The sequence below is a fragment of the Dendrobates tinctorius genome, unplaced genomic scaffold (assembly GCF_039654945.1).
Source record: "Dendrobates tinctorius isolate UK_male_01 unplaced genomic scaffold, ASM3965494v1 ptg000060l, whole genome shotgun sequence".
Taxonomy (NCBI): Eukaryota; Metazoa; Chordata; class Amphibia; order Anura; family Dendrobatidae; genus Dendrobates; species Dendrobates tinctorius.
The window spans coordinates 5,427,072-5,448,028 of NW_027361728.1; the positions used below are offsets into that span (position 1 = coordinate 5,427,072).

The 20,957-nt window shown below is 42.5% G+C and overlaps 1 protein-coding gene across 1 annotated transcript in view; it reads right to left on the minus strand.

Moving 5' to 3' along the window:
• LOC141092478 (probable cation-transporting ATPase 13A4) overlaps window positions 1-20,957 on the minus strand; it is a 349,711-nt gene that overhangs the window by 110,797 nt on the left and 217,957 nt on the right. Inside the window, exons 13-16 of the mRNA XM_073578646.1 lie at window positions 13,988-14,049; window positions 13,153-13,303; window positions 11,554-11,640; window positions 10,389-10,545 (exon numbers count right to left, since the gene is read on the minus strand). Of these exons, the coding sequence (XP_073434747.1) occupies window positions 10,389-10,545; window positions 11,554-11,640; window positions 13,153-13,303; window positions 13,988-14,049 (457 nt within the window). The remainder of the gene's footprint in view (window positions 1-10,388; window positions 10,546-11,553; window positions 11,641-13,152; window positions 13,304-13,987; window positions 14,050-20,957) is intronic.

Consider the following 20,957-nt stretch of genomic DNA (forward strand, 5'->3'; position numbering starts at 1 on the left):
GTAGTCAGCAACGCTACATCGCTTCCCCCACTGTAAGCCCACCGGTTAGCACACCACCAGCAAGAAATGTTGAGGTGTCGTCACAAGTCCAAAGCAGTCAGGGAATCACAATGTTTTTCCAACGAAAGACTGCATCTAGGCCATCATCACCATCACCAAGCCCCTCTCAGTCCACCATGTCCACTGCTGGTTCCACCATATGCAGCTCTCAAGTCTAGCTCACCCTAGCAGAGACTCTGAGTAGGACAAGAAGGTACTCATCCTCTCATCCGTGTACACAGGCTTTGAATGCCTACATTGCCAAACTGATCTCATTAGAGATGATGCCCTACCGTTTGGTTGAAAGTGCAGCGTTCCGAGAGCTCAAGGCCTACGCTGTCCCATGCTATGACCTACTCAGTCGGCACTTCTTTTCTAGAAAAGCCATCCCTGCCCTCCACCTGCATGTGAAAGACCACATTGTCCATGCACTCAAACAATCAGTGAGTGGAAAGGTGCACCTCACAACAGATGCATGGGCCAGTAGGCATGGCGAGGGCCGTTACGTGTCCATCACTGTACACTGGGTTAGTGTGGTGGATGTGGGGTCCACAGGGGACAGCAGCGGTGGGACAATGCTGCCTAGTCCTCAGTATAGGCAACAGTTAGCTGTAGGCATTCGACCCTCCGCCTCCTCCTCCTCCAGAAGCGAAAGCTCGTCGACAGAATGCAGTCGCACGAGCACTCCATCCGCAGCTGCCAGTGTTGCACACGAGGTGTCCCACTGTCGAACAGCTAGTGGTAAGTGTCAGCAGGTTGTTTTAAAGATGATGTCTTTGAGTGACTATAGACACACCACGGAGGTAATGGTCGACTACTTGCAGCGAGTCATGGCTGGGAAGTCTACATCTTGAGCCAGGCAAGGTAGTCGGTGATATCGGCCGTAATTTTGTGGCGGCCATAGACCTGGCAAAACTCAGACACATACCTTGCCTGGCTCACACCTTGAACCTGGTGGCACAGTGCTTAATAAATAATTATCTGGAGTTACCAGCCCTGCTCCATAAGGTGCGAAGACTGTGCTCACACATCCGACGCTCGCCCGTAGACTCCAGTCGTATGCAGAGGCTGCAGCGATCGCTCCACCTCCCCTAGCACCGCCTAGTCTTAGACGTTGCAGCAAGGTGGAACTCCACCATGCACATGGTTGAGAGGCTGTGCGAACAGAGGCAGGCTGTAATGGATTTGTGGGAGGATACATGGGCAGGCAGTTTGAGGGCAGACATCGAGTTGTTGGGTGTGCAGTGGTCAAAGCTGAAAGACCTCTGTAAGGTCCTTCAGTGTTTTGAGGAATGCACACGGCTAGTAAGCGCAGATGGCGCCATCATAAGCACGAGCATCCCACTTATGCGTCCACTCATGCAAACTTTGATGAACATAAAGGATCAGGCGTCTCCAGTGGAGGAGGAGGGAAGCCTTGATGACAGTCAGGAATTGTCTGCTCAGGGAACTGTCCTGAACGAGGTGGAGGAAGAAGAGGAAGAGGAGGAGGAGGAGGATGAAGGGGATGATTATTTTGGGGAGGAGGATGCTTCTTAGGGGGCAAGAGAAAATGTTGGTTTGCCAAGGTCAGGTACAGGGTTTGTGCGTGACTGGAAGGATGTGGATTTGGCAGAAAGTGCTCCTCCACCCACCACTGGCAGTGCAGCATTGACACCTGGAACATTGGCCCACATGTGTGATTATCTCTTGTGGATCCTAAAAAGGGACCCCCACATTGCCAAAATTATGAAGGATGACGACTACTGGTTGGCCAGCATCCTCGATCCACGCTATAAAGGCAAATTACAGAACATCACGCCACAGGAGATCCTAGAGCTAATATTGGCGATCAAACAAGCAACTCTGGTAAACCGTTTGTTAGAGGCATTCCCAGCACACAGCAGCGGTGCAGGTTCTACCACGAGCCGTACTGTGCAACATGGAAGAGTTGTTCGTGGTGCACACAGCCGAAGTGGTGCTGAAGACAGGGGTTTCATGACCATGTTGTGGACTGATTTCTCGAGTACCGCTCACACGACTGGTAATACTGAATCGATTGCAACAGACAGGAGACAGCAGTTGTCAACTATAGGTTCAAAATTACCTCTCCTCCCCTATCGATGTTCTCCCTCACAGTTCATTCCCCTTGGACTACTGTGCCTGTAAACTGGACACCTGGCCTGAATTGGCACGATTTGCCTTACAGGAGCTCGCTTGTCCTTCTGGTAATGTGCTATCAGAAAGATTCTTCAGTGCTGCTGGATCAATCCTGACAGAAAGAAGGACCTAGCTGTCGACCCAAAATGTAGGTGATCTCACCTTCATTAAAATGTACCACCTTCCCCTGATGACACATAGGTTGCCAGCAAAATGGTTCGTGTTGTCCTCCTCTTCCTCTGACTTCTCCAATTCCTCCATTTGCAGCTGCTGAACGTCCAGTCTACACCTCAACATATGCCAGTTTTTCCACCTCCCTAACTGGGCTGTACCTCCCCACAACTTTAGCCAAATAAGTAAATTAAGGTTGACAACAGCTTAAGTAATAAGAATTGATGTCGTTGCCATTGAAATGGGCACTGTAGGTGTGTTTATTGTCCTCCACTCACTGCCGACTTTTATTCTCCATTGACTTGCATTGGGGTCGGGGTTTCAGTTGGAACTCCGACTTTGCCGATAGTCGACCGATTTCGTTTGACTCGACTTTTGGTAAAGTCAGGTGGTCCAAAATCTGACTCGACCCTCCCAGAGGCAAAGTCGCTCATCTCTATTGACCAGCGATTTCTCATTTTTACAACAAAATTTACAAAAATATTTTTTTTAGTGACCACATCACATTTGAAGTCACTTTGAGGGGTCTATATGGCAGAAAATACCCAAAAGTGACATTATTCTAAAAACTGTACCCCTCAAGCTACTCAAAACTACATTCAAGAAGATTATTAACCCTTTTGGTGCTTTAGAGGAGCAGAAGAAACGTGGAAGGAAACAATTAACATTTAACTTTTTAGTCACAAAAATGATCATTTAGCAACAATTTTTTTATTTTCCCAAGGGTAACAGAAGAAATTTGACCCCAAAAGTTGTTGTACAATTTGTCCTGAGTACGCTGATATCTGCCATGTGGGGGGGACCACTGTTTGGGCGCATGGCAGGGCTCATAAGGGAAGCAGGGCTGTTTGACTTTTGAGTTTGACGAGTCCCTGATGTGCCTAAACAGTGGAAACCCCCCACAAGTGACCCCAGTTTGGAAACTAGACCCCCTAAAGAACTTATCTAGATGTGTGGTGTGAACTTTGAACCTCCAGGTGTTTCAGTAAAGTTTATACTGCCCGGGCATGAAAATAAAAAATCCTATTTTTTGCCCACATAAATGATCTTTTAGTCCCTAATTTTTAATTTTCCCAAGGGTAACAGGAGAAATTGGACCCCAAAAGTTGTTGTCCAATTTGTCCTGAGTATGCTGGTACCCCACATGTGGGAAAAAACTGTTTAGGCACATGTCGGGGCTCAGAAGGGAAATAGTGACATTTTAGAATGCAGACTTTGATGGAATGGTCTGTGGACGTCATGTTGCATTTGCAGAGCCCCTGATGTTCCTTAACAGTAAAAAAAAAAACCCACAAGTGTCATCGTTTTGGAAACTAGACCCCAAGGTACTTATCGAGATGTGCCCCAACTAATCCAATGTTTTCGGTAAAGTAAATTAGTAGTGCATGGAGGTGTGGTACAATTTGAAGCAATCCTTCATACACAGGACAGGTTTTTCGGGGCAGGTAAATGGTGTCCTTGCGTATACCCTTTTTGCAACACACTCGGCACTAGTGTTGAGCATTCCGATACCGCAAGTATCGGGTATCGGCCGATACTTGCTGTATCGGAATTCCGATACCGACTTCCGATATTTTTTCAATATCGGAATTCGGCATCGGAATCGGAAGTTCAGTTGATTGACGGCCTGACGTCATCATGATGCGCGGTGTGTGCGCATCATGATGCGCCGTCATTTCGGGCCTTCCGGGGGTCTCTGCCGGCCTGCCGGGGGGCTGTGCCGGCCTGCCGGGGGGCTGTGTGGACTGCCCGGGGTCTGTACCGGCCTGCCGGGGGGCTGTGCCGGCCTGCCGGTGGTCTGTGCACCCTGTGGGGGTCTGTACCGGCCTGCCGGGGGGCTGTGCCGGCCTGCCGGGGGGCTGTGCTGATGTCCGGGGGTCTGTGCAAGCATCGTCCGATGGGACTACAAGTCCCATCGGGCGATGCCTGCTACCATGACAGTGATTGACACATTAGCCAATGATGGGACAGTAGTAGTCCCATCATCCGGCTAATGTGTTAAATGTTAAAAAAAAAAAAAAAAATACTACATACATACTACATGCATGCTACATACATACTACATGCATGCTACATACATACTACATATATACTACATACATACTACATACATGCTACATACATACTGCATGCTACATACATACTACATACATACTACATGCATGCTACATACATACTACATATATACTACATACATACTACATACATGCTACATACATACTGCATGCTACATACATACTACATACATACTACATGCATGCTACATACATACTACATATATACTACATGCATGCTACATACATACTACATGCTACATACATACTACATATATACTACATACATACTACATACATGCTACATGCATACTGCATGCTACATACATACTACATACATACTACATACATACTACATACATACTACATGCATGCTACATACTACATGCATGCTACATGCATGCTACATACATACTACATACATACTACATACATACTACATGCATGCTACATACATACTACATATATACTACATGCATGCTACATACATACTACATGCTACATACATACTACATATATACTACATACATACTACATACATGCTACATGCATACTGCATGCTACATACATACTACATACATACTACATACATACTACATGCATGCTACATACATACTACATGCATGCTACATACATACTACATGCATGCTACATGCATGCTACATACATACTACATGCTACATACATACCACATATATACTACATACATACAATACATTCATACAATACATACATAGACATACAGTACATATAACATAGAGTAACATACTTACCAATACTTGTCACATTGTTCCCCGAAGCCATTGTCTTTTCCGGAATAAATATTAACATAACAAACCACAAAAATACTCACCCACGATCCGAAGCAGTCCACGAGTGTGTCCCACGACGATCTTGGGTAGAGAACTGCAGCATCAGATGATGCTGCCGTTCTCTACGGGCTGCAGGAATCCAATGACGGAAGGTAGGTATCCTTCCGCACTGTATTCCTCCGCCACTTAAAAAAAAAAAGTCCCTAGTCTCACTTTATGCCATTGCTGTGTGGGAATTTCCCAAAGACTGAAAAAGTCAATTTCTGTGAGGCCAGTGGTGTCAAACTTGATTCCTGATTCTGCCACAATTTCAGGAATCAGTGGCTTGTAATTTTTTGGGGGTGAGGTCCATACAGGGTCTGTTGAATCAGTTGTGGGCATGGTGGGCGCTGCCTCATCTTCTGTCCTGGGGCATCTGCTTGGTGGTTCTGCAGGACCCGAGGAGGAAGATGAGGAGGGGGAAGAGGAAGAGGATGAAGAATCAAAAAAATAAAGAAAAGTGGGATCCTCTCCATCGCTATCAATGTCAGAGGCAAGGAAAGAATATGCCTCCTCCATTGAATAGAGCTGTTGGGACGAACGTTATGAGTGAGAGATTTTTTTTGTGAGTATGGTGCGTGGGTGTACTTTATTTATAACTACATGTAGGTGGGGGGGACAAGTGATTGGTGCAAACTATTTTGACAAGAAAAAGCTAAAAGGAAAAAAAAGCGAATAGGGATGCAAAATACCTGTGAAAAGAAAAGTCTAAAACAGTAGGCGCTAGATCTAATAAATGAACGGCATCATTTATAAAAATTTGGCGGCTGCTGGATGTGCGCACAGAGGTGGCCCAAAGGGGGGGTGAAAAAGAAAAATGGAAAACAGCCGGCATGAGCTTTGATAAGTGAACTGAGTCACTTATCAAAATTTGGCGGCTGCGAAATGTGCGGTGCAAGGGGGGGTGGAGGGGGGTAAAAAGAAAGGGAAGGGGGATGGGGGATTGGGGTGGATGAATAGAAATCAGACAGGGATCAACACTTAGTGTTGTAGTTAGGTAGCGCAAAGGGGGGGTAAAAAAATGGAAAACGGCAGGCAGAAGCTCTGATAAGTGAACTGCGTCACTTATCAAAGTTTGGCGACTGTGGGATGTGTGTACAGAGTTGGTGCAAAGGGGACTGAGAAAAAAGTGAGCACGAGTGTTGATCGGTGAACTAGGTCACCAATCAATGCTCGGTGGCTGCACAAAGGGGGGTGGAGGGGGTAAAAAGAGGGGAAAGGGGGATGGGAGGAATGGGGTGGATGAAAAGAGATCAGGCAGGTATCAACAGTTAGGGTTGTAGTTAGGTGGCGCAAAGGTGGATGAAAAAATGGAAACCGGCAGGCACAAGCTCTGATAAGTGATTTGCGTCACTTATCAAAGTTTTGAAGCTGCGGGATGTGTTTGCGGAGGTGGCGCAAAAGGGGCTGAGGAAAAAAAGCGAGCACGAGTGTTGATCAGTGAACTGTGTCACCAATCAACACTCGGCGGCTGTGCATGGAGGCGGCGCAAAAGGGGGGGTGGAGGGGGTAAAAAGAGGGGGAAAGGGGGATGGGGAGCTGAAGATAGATTGGGCAGGGGATCATGGATCAGGTAACACTTACAGTTGAACTGTGTGTCTTCTTTTTTCTTTCTTCTGTCTTCAGCAGGGATTGTGGTGCTACAGGTTGCTATGGCACCACAATACCCAGCACAGGAGCTCTTGCTGTGTGTGACCTCTCAGCAGGAATCCTCAGCTAGAGGGAGGACCCCTGCAGAGAAGTCAGACAGGTCACTGGCAGGTCAGAGACAGGTCACAGAGCGGTCACACCGCTGCTGTGACCTGTCATTGGTGGGATCGAATGATTACATCGATCCGACCAATCCCTGCTGGCCTTGTTGAACATGGAAACTGCCTAAGATCGGAGCTCACAGCTCCGATTCCTAGGCAGGTCGTGGCCAGGTCACCAGCAGGGCACAGAGGGGTCACAGCGTGACCACAGCTGTGCCTTGTGATTGGTAAGATCGCGTCAACCATCTCTTGCAGGTCCTGCAGAGCCTGTCCTAGGCTCTGGCCTAGGATCGGTGTTATTACACTGCATGCAGAATTATTAGGCAAGTTGTATTTGAAAGGATTCTTTTTATTATTGAACAACAACGATGTTCTCAATCAACTCAAAAGACTCATAAATATCAAAGCTTAATATTTTTGGAAGTTGGAGTGTTTTTTTTTAGATTTGGCTATCATAGGAGTATATCTGTTTTTTCAGGTAACTATTACTGTGCAGAATTATTAGGCAATTTAATAAAAAACAAATATATACCCATCTCACTTGTTTATTTTCACCAGGTAAACCAATATAACAACACAAAATTTAGAAATAAACATTTCTGACATTCAAAAACAAAAAAAAATCTGTGACCAATATAGCCACCTTTCTTTACGATGACACTCAAAAGCCTTCTATCCATAGATTCTGTCAGTTGCTTGAGCTATATACGATCAACATTGCAAGGAGCAGCCACCACAGCCTCCCAGACAATGTTCCGGGAGGTGTACTGTTTTCCCTCCTTGTAGATCTCACATTTTATGAGGGACCACAGGCTCTCTATGGGGTTCAGATCAGGTGAACAAGGTGGCCATGTCATTATTTTTTCTTCTTTTAGACCTTTACTGGGCAGCCACACTGTGGAGTATTTGGATGCATGTGATGGAGCATTGTCCTGCATGAAAATCATGTTTTTCTTGAACAATACCGACTTCTTCCTGTACCACTGCTTGAAGAAGGTGTTTTCCAGAAACTGGCAGTAGGTCTGGGAGTTCAGCTTCACTCCATCCTCAACCCAAAAAAGTCCCACAAGTTCATCTTTGATGATAGCAGCCCATACCAGTACCCCACCACCACCTTGCTGGCGTCTGAGTCGGAGTGGAACTCTCTGGCTTTTACTGATCCAGCCTCGGGCCCATCCATCTGGACCATCAAGAGTCACTCTCATTTCATCAGTCCTTAAAACCTTAGAAAAATCAGTCTTAAGATATTTCTTGGCTCAGTCTTGACGTTTTATCTTATGTTTCTTGTTCAAAGGTGGTCATTTTTCAACCTTCCTTACCTTGGCCATGTCCCTGAGTATGGCACACCTTGTGCTTTTTGATACTCCAGTAACGTTGCAGCTCTGAAATATGGCAAAACTGGTGGCAAATAGCATCTTGGCAGCTTGAAGCTTGATTTTCCTCAATTCATGGGCAGTTATTTTGCACCTTTTTTTATCAACACGCTTCTTGCAACCCTGTTGGCTATTTGCCATGAAACGCTTGATTGTTTGGTGATCACGCTTCAAAAGTTTGGCAATTTCAAGACTGCTGCATCCCTCTGCAAGACATCTCACAATTTTTGACTTTTCAGAGTACGTCAAATCTTTCTTCTGACCCATTTTGCCAAAGAAAAGGAAGTTACCTAATAATTAAGCACACCTTATATAGGGTGTTGATGTCATTAGACCACACCCCTCCTCATTACAGAGATTCAAATCACCTGATTTACATAATTGGCAGTTGGCTTTCAAGCCTATACAGCTTGCAGTAGGACAACATGTATAAAAAGGATGATGTGATCAAAATACTCATTTGCCTAATAATTCTGCACACAGTGTATAACACCGATCCGGGCCGGTACAGGCAGGACACAGCAGTGGTATACCGCCACTGTGCCCTGCGATTGGCGCGATTGATTCGATCAGCGATCGCACCAATCTTGGGGCTTTTCGCCGGTGCCTGGGAATGCCAGGCACCGGCCTAGGATCCAGTACAATCTGATTGGCTGAAACAATGAGAAGTGCTGTGTTTGGCTGTTCGGAATAGAACAGCCAATCATGGCACTCTGGGGGCTGGACCAGCGAGGAGACAGCCTGGGATGCCGAGGCCATCTACCCTGAGGTAAGATGGCATTGGAATTTTAATGCGATCACCGCGACTTAAGTCATGATGTCGCATTAAAGGGCATGACGTACTATTCCGTCCATGGGACTTAAGTCCCACGTCACATGGATGGAATAGTATGTCCAATGTAAGGAAGGGGTTAATATTGTATGTAACTATACAGAATTGGTAAAAATACGAATTTTGATTTATTGAATTTATTAAACTGAAAGCTATAAACAGTTGAAACCAGAAGTTTACATACACTATATAAAAAGACACATAAGCATGTTTTTCTCAATATCTGACATAAAATCTGAATAAATCTTACTTGTTTTAGGTCAATCAGGATTACCATAATTATTACTATTTGCCAAATGCCAGAATAATGAGAGAGAGAGAGAGAGAGAGAATGTTTTAAGGCACTTTTATTACTTTAAAACGGAAATCATAACCATTATTACATTTTATATATTTTTGTTTTTTTCCATAAAAATAGTTTTACCTATTGTCATTGATTCTTTCATTGTGATCATGTGTTAAATGGGTGAGATCTATGATGCAATTGTAATTAGACACAACCTGTAAATTAGCTAATCTCTTGGACTGGGTTAGTTGCTGTGAATGGTAAAGGTAAAGCTTGAATTGTGTAATCAATAAAAAGCCTGCACCTTTTGCACCTTTGGATTTTAAAAAAGTGTTACCAAGGTTATGTTTCCACATTCAGGATTACATCCAGATTAGCTGTGGGTTGAACGCTGCGTACAGCAGCAGCATTCAATCCGCAGTGTCCAGATGTTGCAGCATAGTGTAGGGGAATTTTATGAAATCCCATCTTCACTATGCGTCCTAATACGCGGGTGATACACCCGCGAAACTGGACATGCGGCGCGTCTTTTTAGACCGCAGCATGTCTGTTTACCTTGCGGAGACGCTCAGTGTCCGCAAGGTAAATAGCCTACTCTATATATCTGCTGCGGCGATTCCGGATGTGTTCAATGAGCACATCCAGAATCACCGCGCACACAGAGGGAGGCGGCACTTTGGGTGGAGTGGGGTTTCCGTGGAGACTCACCCTAATAAAATAGGGTTTTTTAATCTTCGCGATGCTGGACTCAACTTTCTACTTCTAAGAGTAGTGTATATTCTTCGATTCTACACAAGCTAAATTCCTTTTATTGGTAAAAGTCCCTTCACTGCAGTACAAAAAAATGTTTTAAAGGTGTCAATGGCTTCATTTTTTGTTCGTGTAACAATACCTGTGTCTGATGTACAAAACCGCTCTACCATTTCCGGAGCTCCTTTCATAAAAACGAGAATTTCATCTTCTCCCATGATCTCAACAATGACTGACATGCGCTGTAGGCTGGATGAGAAAGGAAACTGGTGCAGGATGGCTATACCCTCCGCCGGAACCTGATCGATGATAATCAGTTTTTGTCACTAAATATGTTATTCTTATATTTATTAATGTGCTATTCTAACCTATCTGTTAATGCAACAAATGCATTCAGACATGAGACCAGACAGTACATTCCAGAATCAGATATTTGCAGATTTTCTGATTCTAGCAGAAAATTCCTTCGACCTATTTATTATAAAATATTATATATTTATTATATATATTATTATTATATATCCAAAAGAGTGATTGCTATAAATTTTTAAAGGGGGTGTGGCTTCCCAGAGAGGGTAAATTGGTTGGCTAAAAAGGGACATTTGTTAAAACGTGCCAAATTGTGAAAAATTTTAAAACTCAAAAAAGAACACCAACCGGTAGTGTAAATTTAAATGGAAGTGTCTAAAGATGCTCCAAGCATATCATCCTGCAGGAGCCACTGCAATGAATTTATCTTTATTTTAAAGGTAACATGTTATGTCAAAAAATACCAATAAACTGCAGATATGGGGTTAATCTACAGGTTTATAGTGTTCTGAAGCTGTGCGGCCGCCATACGGAAAACCCAGCTAGAGTGAAAATTAACTTTATTCTTCTTCCACAATCTCGGGCTTTCAGTCATAGAGATACGGCCAGTGCGGCTTCAGTCATCACTCAATCCATAGTGAGAGGTGGTTGAAACCACGTCCCGGCACTGACTGACAGCCAGCTCTTCAGTGCATCAATGCAGAGACAGCTGTCAGTGCCAGGGCGTGGTTTCAGCAGTCACTCATGGTCACTGAAGCTACTTGTCTATGACTGAAAGCCCCGAGGCTCCTAGTAGGAATAATACCGATTACCAGTTGCAATTTTTAATCTGCACCATTGTTTAAGTAATCTAAATAATAATTACATTTTATATAAAATCATCAACATAGTATAGAACTACGAATAAAAACAATTATGTCATTCTGCTATATGCACATTTGCTAAACTATATGCAGTAGAGGAACATGTTTGAACAAGGTGCGTTCTGGAGATTTTACCTTTTCAGAATCTAATCCAGGTTTAACAACTTTATACGTCTGCGAGTCCTCATCTTCTTTGGTTTTTATGTCAGTATCTTGGAAAACCTAAACATATGATCATATATTATTAATATGTACAAAGCATATACTATGCTGATGTCATCACACACTTGTTTTGCTAAGCTAATTGTTTTATGAACTTTAAATAAACATTCAGAAGTGTGAAAGCAGAAATTATGAAACAGAAGGTTTACAAAATAGATAACATGTTTTTACATAGTAAGGCTGCTGAATGCATTCGGGCATTACTATGTATGTTCTGCTTTTAGGTGCAAGGAAATAAAATACATTTTCAAAATTCATAATTGATGCAACTGATGCAGCCCTCAGCTGTCAGTTTTGTCTTGCTGGTTCTCAAAAACCCACACTGGATTTTTAATATATATATTTATAGCGCATGCTGCGACTGATGAATGCTCCCATCAGCTGCCGCCTGCTCTGACTCATATTATTGACCCATCAGCCTCCGCTGGCTCTCACTGTTATCAATTGAGTATAAGGCTAGTTTCACATTAGCGTTTTTTAGCGCAGCGCATCGTGCGCGTCCATGCGCCCCTACGTTTAACATGACGGGCGCATGGTCTAGCGTTTGCACGCGCTTGTATGCGTTTTCGTCCCTATGCATTTTTTTGTACCGTGCGCCTAGGGACGCCAGATGCAACCTGTTGCATTTTTGGTCGGTCGAACCTGTGTCAAAAAAACGCATGTGCATGGAATGCGGCAAAATAACACATTACAGTCTATGGGAACATTTAAAATCGCATGCGTTTTAAGAGTTAACATGGCTAGAAACTGGTTTAAATGCATACGCCTAAAAAAAGCAAACGCATGAAAAATGCGTGATGCGCTTTTTGCATGCGTTTCTATTGCGCACAAAGCGCAGCGCTAAAAATGCTAATGTGAAAGTAGCCCTCTGCTCTCATAGATCGCCAACAGAGCAGGGGAGAATTATGAGAGCTAACTGTGCCGTATGTGTGGTACTGTTGTGGCACACGGGCGGTACATGGTTGCCACATGTGTGCAGTAAGTTTTACAAACACGGACACGGATATCTCCAGTAGCATTTTTTCCGGTACCGGAAATATTAGGACTTGTGAAACAGGCGTTACATATATTGGTGTTGTTGCATTTAGACAAAACCTCAGGAGAGTCAAAACGTCTCTTATTTATTGCCTCCTGAAACACCGAATATCTTTAGCCATATATGATATGTACCTGCTGCACTAAATATATCCCTCAGGATTGCAGTTACTTGGGAGTGTGCATTGAAGTTCATTTCCACATAATGGAATCGAGACAACGAGTGGAGGCTTTCTGCTTCTGCTTTCATCAGTTATGTAAGGGACCCAGTGAGGACATGCGTTCTGTTTTTTTTTCACAAAAAAGGATTTAGCTAGTGTGGTGCTAGAGGGACTTGTGCTGTAAGAGCTAAGAGGCACAGGGAGAATATAACAAGACCCGATGTCTTAAATATATAATTTAGATACAGAGCAGGTACAGTAAATCAGGGAACATTTTCAGAAACTTCATTTTTGAATTTTGTTATAGAGAACATACCCAGCCTGTACCCTCGAACATTTTCAGGTCCAGTGGGTCTCCCTGTATTTTGCCATCCAGGAAAATCAATGAATGACAACTGACCATTCCTACTAGAAGCGGACTCCATGGCAAGTTACTCCCTGGTGTAAATAAATAAACTTCCTGGAAGCTACAAGACAATTCAAATGTGATCGCAAAAATATTTTAGACATGCAGTAACATGTTGCATTAAATCAGTCAAAAATTATAAGTGATTGTTCATCTAAAATAACTTCTGCGTTTTGAGCATCAAAGTACAGGAAAAATGTATTTATTTCGGTCCAGGCTAGTCAACTACATTTTTTCCAAAGAAATTTTAATGACCCTAATACGTCCCAGTACTGACCCAATATTGCTGTTTCCGATTTCTGAGCTATTCCACATTCACATTCTATTAGGATATTATTTCTATCAGTTTTATTAGGCTCAGATCACACAGCTCACTGGTTGGGAAAATACAGATGATGAGAGAATGGGACTCATGATGAACGGCATGGGCAAATGTTAAGTGTTAGGTGTTGGGCAGTGGACATACAACCTCATAGCTAAAGTAGTGATATTGAGTGGCCTGATATACTATTAATGTGTTTAATCACTGAAAATTGAGCAAAACTGATCAAGGTTAATCAGAATGTATCTTTAATGTAAGTATTGAGAAAGTATTTCCACTAATGAATGTTGTGGATTGTGCAATATAATACACTAATTCTACAGATGGACAATTTCTCTATTTTTCCTTATTTCTTGTTTCTTCTCCGATTTACTCAAACACATATTTTGTTAACTTGTGTACTATTATGCAGTGTAAACTTACCTTCTGTTTACAGAGGGAACAATACCCCATAATTCCATTCCATCTTCTGTTAAAGTGCCTGTCTGTATAAAAAATCATTAATTATAACGATGTTCATGGATATCTGAAAAAGGGTAGTCACAAAAGTTCTTAAAAAAGCGGGTTAACAATCAAAACCATAGCTCAAAATCATTTCATTGGTAAGAAAATTAGCATTTTTTAAATTAACAAATTAAATATTTGCCACTATTCTCCACCTAACTTTTGGCTGTCAGTACTGGTTGTAATTCTGATGATACTCCATTTGTAATCTCAAGCAAGCCTAGTGTAATCTCAAACAGAATGCCATTACTGACGTCAGATTTTTAGGGTTGGCCTATTGCATTTAGCAGTGAGCATTCACCAGTCAGGTATTATGACTAGAGAAGAGCGAATACTTCAATGTTCAGTTTGGCTCACGATCGCCGAGTTTCTTATATAGACAGGTGTGTGCCTTTACAAATCAAGTCCTATCAGTTTAATGAAACACAGCTTGACTCCAATGAAGGAGTAGAACCATCTCAAGGAGGATCACAAGGAAATGGACAGCATGTGACAGGCTAGTTTCACACTAGCGTTCTTGGGTGCAGCGCACGGCCGCCGCTAAGCCCCGCCCGCGCACCCTCCGGTCAGTTCCTCCTGACCGTGCGCTGGTCTGATTTTGCTGGCGCTGCGCCCTTTTCGCGCTGCGCCCAAAGCACAAAAATGTAACACAGCGCGTTTTTGTGTGTAGCGCCAAAAGGGCGCAGCTCCAGCAAAATCAGACCAGCGAACGATTAGCGTATCCAACGCTAAATATAGGATACGCTGAATGCATGCAGCCTCATGCGAACAGAGGAGGAACTGCCGGAGAGGGCGCGGCCAGGGGCGGGGCTTAGCGGCAGATGTGAGTGCGCCCTGTAACGCTAGTGTGAAACTAGCCTAAAACGTGAGTGTCTGAGCAAAGGGTCTGAATACTTATGACCATTTGATATTTCAGTTTTTCTTTTTTTAATAAATTTGCAAAAATTTCTACATTTCTGTTTTTTTTTTTTCAATCAAGATGGGGTGCAGAGTGTACATTAATGAGAAATTTTTTTTTAGAATTTACCAAATGGCTGCAATCAAACAAATACTGAAAAATTTAAAGGGGTCTGAATACTTTCCATAATCACTATACAGTATATATATATATATATATATATATATAGTAAATGGGGAGTACTCACTCGACTGGTCGTTGAGGGATATACTGGGATATTCAGGGTTAAAAAGTCCACTCGGTTTATTAGTACACAGCATAAACCACTCTCCAGGAACTTCCTAGTGTGTAGCCCCGTGTACATACTATGGATTACTGTCCGTTGACTGTCAGGGACCACACAGGTTCCCAGATAGCTCTTATCCTCAGATGCAACCTACAAACACTTATTGCTGACCCTGGTCAGTGTCCCTCATGGCTTCCAAGCCGTTCTCTCTGGAGGAATATCACAGACCTCCTTACTCTGGCTCAGACTATTTCATATGTATTTACTGTAATCAGTCTCTTCTATCCTGTTGGCTCCTGCAGTGATTTTACACCACCGTGGCTGCTGAATTGCCGGCTTTTCTTGCATTAGTCTATAAATTCATAAACCATAACTACCATTAGTAAATGGCAGAAAAAGAGGCAAAAAGCATGATCATAAAATTTCTTCAAAATTTATTATGTACTCAATACATAAAATAAACAAGTAAATATGCACAAAATGCCATGATAATACACAGACCAGAAACCATATCAGAAAATATGACAGGAAAACACCATAAAATTCATGTAATCAAAAACTTATTGTTTGATAGATAGCAAAAATTATAATAAAATGCTTGATGTAATAGACAGATTATGTGCAAAATTCACAATGAAAAAAGTGCTACATGCAAGGAGGTGCCAATAATTGTCGGCTGCATACAAAATGCTAACCACCCTATTGAAAAAAGCACAGCCTTTTATTAAATGCACAAAAATCCACTGTTGAGAAAATGGTGTATAATGCCACTCAGAATGAGCATTCACTTATTTCATATAAATTCCAGTTACCTATACCTCAGAAAAATAAAGTGCTTAATGCAATAAAATTGATTTTGTGTGCAAAATATTCAGGAAAAGTGCATAAAAAAGGTGCCAGTAGCTGGCTGCTGCAAATAAATGCTAGCCACCGTATTGAAAAAGCACAGCCCTATATTCAGTGCACCTACTGAGTCATAACTGCATATTTTGCACACAAAATCAATTTTATTGCATTAAGCACTTTATTTTTCTGAGGTATAGGTAACTGGAATTTATATGAAATAAGTGAATGCTCATTCTGAGTGGCATTATACACCATTTTCTCAACAGTGGATTTTTGTGCATTTAATAAAAGGCTGTGCTTTTTTCAATAGGGTGGCTAGCATTTTGTATGCAGCAGACAATTATTGGCACCTCCTTGCATGTAGCACTTTTTTCATTGTGAATTTTGCACATAATCTGTCTATTACATCAAGCATTTTATTATAATTTTTGCTCTCTATCAAACAATAAGTTTTTGATTACATGAGTTTCATGGTGTTTTCCTGTCATATTTTCTGATATGGTTTCTGGTCTGTGTATTATCATGGCATTTTGTGCATATTCCCTTGTTTATTTTATGCATTAAGTAAAAAATTTTGAAGAAATTTTATTATCATGCTTTTTGCCTCTTTTTCTCCCATTTACTAATGGTAGCTATGGTTTATGAATAACATTTAAGGTGGTATTTATACATCTTGGACTTTTTTTTATATCTATGTATGTAATATTTGTAGATATATATGTGTGTGTCACTGACATCTATATCTGTGTATTCTATTTGTATATATCTATTCTAACCTATCACTATGATTTTACTGAACGCTGCACATGAATTGTCGACTTTTATTCTATCTTTTACTGAATGTTACTGACTTCTTCCGATTTTAAGAAAAATGCTCGTGTTACCGATCACGAATCCGAATGTACCATATTCATGCAGAATCTATGTTTGGCGATCGTTTTCCAAACATATTCACTCATCTCTAATTATGACATATGCTTAGTGCAGTCTTCTTCCAGAGTCAATCTTCATCTTAGTAAGAAATATTCTTCATTGTCAGTGCCTGCACAGTCTGTGTCTACCGCCACTAAGTTATCATCCTTACTGATGTGACAATGGCCTTCAGCTGCAGATTCTTCAAGAGGTTTGTAAGGCGGGCAGACAGGTCAAAGGAGAAGAGTGATGTAAAGCTAGAAAAGTAGGCTTGACCAGATTGAGGAAACACTGGATGAAAACAAGCACTCAACTTTATGAAAAATGTGGTCAACTGGGAAACCAAATGCCAGAGTGGCAAGAAGGCCTGTATGTAGACAAGCTGATTTATGACACTGAAATGAAGGAGAAGGGTGAGTAGAGCAAAAAATGAAAACACTTTGGGGGACATTATTAAGTACTGTATTTTTCTGGCCATAAGACGCACTTTTTTTTCCTCCAAATTTGGGAGGAAAGTATGGGTGAGTCTTATGGTCGGAATGTAGCATGTGGGGAGGGGGCAGCGGTGAGTGGGATCGCAGGAGGCAGAAAAATGTTGCCTGCTGCAGGAATCCAGCCACTGGGGAAACCACGTGGTCCCGATACTTAAAGTGAAGTGAATATTCATGAGCCGCTTCCCCGCTCTCCTGTCAGCTGAGCAGTGAGCGGGGAGCAGCACATGACAGGCCCACATGGTTTCCGCAGTGCCGATTCCTGCAGCAGCTGGGGAGATCTGTGTTAGGTGGAGGAGGAGCAGAGTGCAGCAGGAGGGTTCCATACCTGACTGGCAGCACAACCAGGGCTTGATGCTGAATGCTCCTGTGGAGGACCTGTGGTGAGGTCATGAAGAGGGCAGACTGGAGCATCACATGACCGCACCAAGCCCTGCCTCTTCATGATGTCATCACAGGTCCTGCAGACACACCGCACTACAAACAGTGCAGCGTCCTCTTGCATGACCTGTGGTGAGGACATAAGAAGGAGGGCTCTGTGCGGCCATGTGATGCTGCATTACCTCACCACAGGGTGGCTTCCTAGCTGCAGGACCTGCACTGAGCACAGTGGGCAGCAGCCTGTACAAGAATGATAACATTAGTAATTGCAGCACATAAAAATCACTCTGACAACCTGTGGTGAACTATAACTCCCAGCATGCCATAGGATCTGCAGGACATGCTGGGAGTTATCGTTCTCCCATGGTATCTTAAAGCAGCACTCCAGTGTTATTTTTCAGTGCTGGAGTGGTGCTTTAAATATAAGCCCTGTGCCCCCATTCTTATGCTCACCCTTCAGCGTCTTCATACAGTACTTTACAGACAACACACTGGTCCCAGAGCACCATCTTCTACCCATAGCTCCCAACATAATAACATACTAATATATATATATATATATATATATATTAACACCACATATAATAGCATGTTATTTATGTTATTAATAGAGTTGAGCGATACCGTCCGATACTTCAAAGTATCGGATCGGAATGGATCGGCCGATCTTAAAAAAAAAGTATCGGTATCGCCGATTCCGATACCGGAAGTCCCATTCAAGTCTATGGGACTTCCGGTATCGGAATAAGAAAAATCCTGTTTTTCCCTTGTACAGCCTCTCTGGGGTCTGTACGGGCCTTTTGGGGGGCTGTGCCGGCCTGCCAGGGGGTCTGTGCAGGCTCCGGTGGTCTGTGCCGGCCTGCCGGGGGGCTGTGCAGGCTCCGGTAGGCTGTGCCGGCCTGCCGGGGGGCTGTGCCGGCCTGCCGGGGGGGCTGTGCCAGCCTGCCGGGGGGCTGTGCAGGCTCCGGGGGGCTGTGCCGGCCTGCCGGGGGGCTGTGCCGGCCTGCTGGGGGGCTGTGCAGGCTCCGGGGGGCTGTGCCGGCCTGCCGGGGGGCTGTGCAGGCTTCGGGGGTCTGTGCAGGCATCGTCCGATGGGACTACAAGTCCCATCGGGCGATGCCTGCTACCATGACAGTGATTGACACATTAGCCAATGATGGGACAGTAGTAGTCCCATCATCCGGCTAATGTGTTGAATGTAAAAAAAAAAAAAAAAAAAAAAATTACATGCTACATACATGCTACATACATACAACATGCATACTACATACATGCTACATTCATACTACATACTACATACATGCTACATTCATACTACATATATACTACATGCAACATACATACTACATATATACTACATGCATGCAACATGCATACTACATATATACTACATGCAACATACATACTACATATATACTACATGCAACATACATACTACATATATACTACATGCATGCAACATGCATACTACATATATACTACATGCTACATACATACTACATATATACTACATACATACCGCATGCTACATACATACTACATGCTACATACATACCACATACATACTACATACATACTACATGCTACATATATACTACATATATACTACATGCTACATACATACTACATATATGCTACATGCATGCAACATGCATACTACATATATACTACATGCAACATACATACTACATATATACTACATGCAACATACATACTACATATATACTACATGCATGCAACATGCATACTACATATATACTACATGCTACATACATACTACATATATACTACATACATACCGCATGCTACATACATACTACATGCTACATACATACCACATACATACTACATACATACTACATGCTACATATATACTACATATATACTACATGCTACATACATACTACATATATGCTACATACATACTACATACATACTACATGCTACATACATACTACATATATACTACATACATACTACATACATACTACATGCATGCTACATACATACTACATGCTACATACATACCACATACATACTACATACATACTACATGCTACATATATACTACATATATACTACATGCATGCTACATACATACTGCATGCTACATGCATGCTACATACATACTACATACATACTACATGCTACATACATACCACATATATACTACATACATACTACATACAATACATTCATACAATACATACATAGACATACAGTACATATAACATAGAGTAACATACTTACCAATACTTGTCACATTGTTCCCCGAAGCCATTGTCTTTTACGGAATAAATATTAACATAACAAACCACAAAAATACTCACCCACGATCCGAAGCAGTCCACGAGTGTGTCCCACGATGATCTTGGGTAGAGAACTGCAGCATCAGCTGTTGCTGCCGTTCTCTACGGGCTGCAGGAATCCAATGACGGAAGGTAGGTATCCTTCCGCACTGTATTCCTCCGCCACTTAAAAAAAAAAAAAGTCCCTAGTCTCACTTTATGCCATTGCTGCGTGGGAATTTCCCACACAGCAATGGCATAAAGTGAGACTAGGGACTTTTTTTTTTTTAAGTGGCGGAGGAATACAGTGCGGAAGGATACCTACCTTCCGTCATTGGATTCCTGCAGCCCGTAGAGAACGGCAGCAACAGCTGATGCTGCAGTTCTCTACCCAAGATCGTCGTGGGACACACTCGTAGACTGCTTCGGATCATGGGTGAGTATTTTTGTGGTTTGTTATGTTAATATTTATTCCGTAAAAGACAATGGCTTCGGGGGAACAATGTGACAAGTATTGGTAAGTATGTTACTCTATGTTATATGTACTGTATGTCTATGTATGTATTGTATGAATGTATTGTATGTAGTATGTATGTAGTATATATGTGGTATGTATGTAGCATGTAGTATGTATGTAGCATGCATGTAGTATATATGTAGTATGTATGTAGCATGTAGTATGTATGTAGCATGCATGTAGTATATATGTAGTATGTAGCATGCATGTAGTATGTATGTAGTATGTATGTGGTATGTATGTAGCATGTAGTATGTATGTAGCATGCAT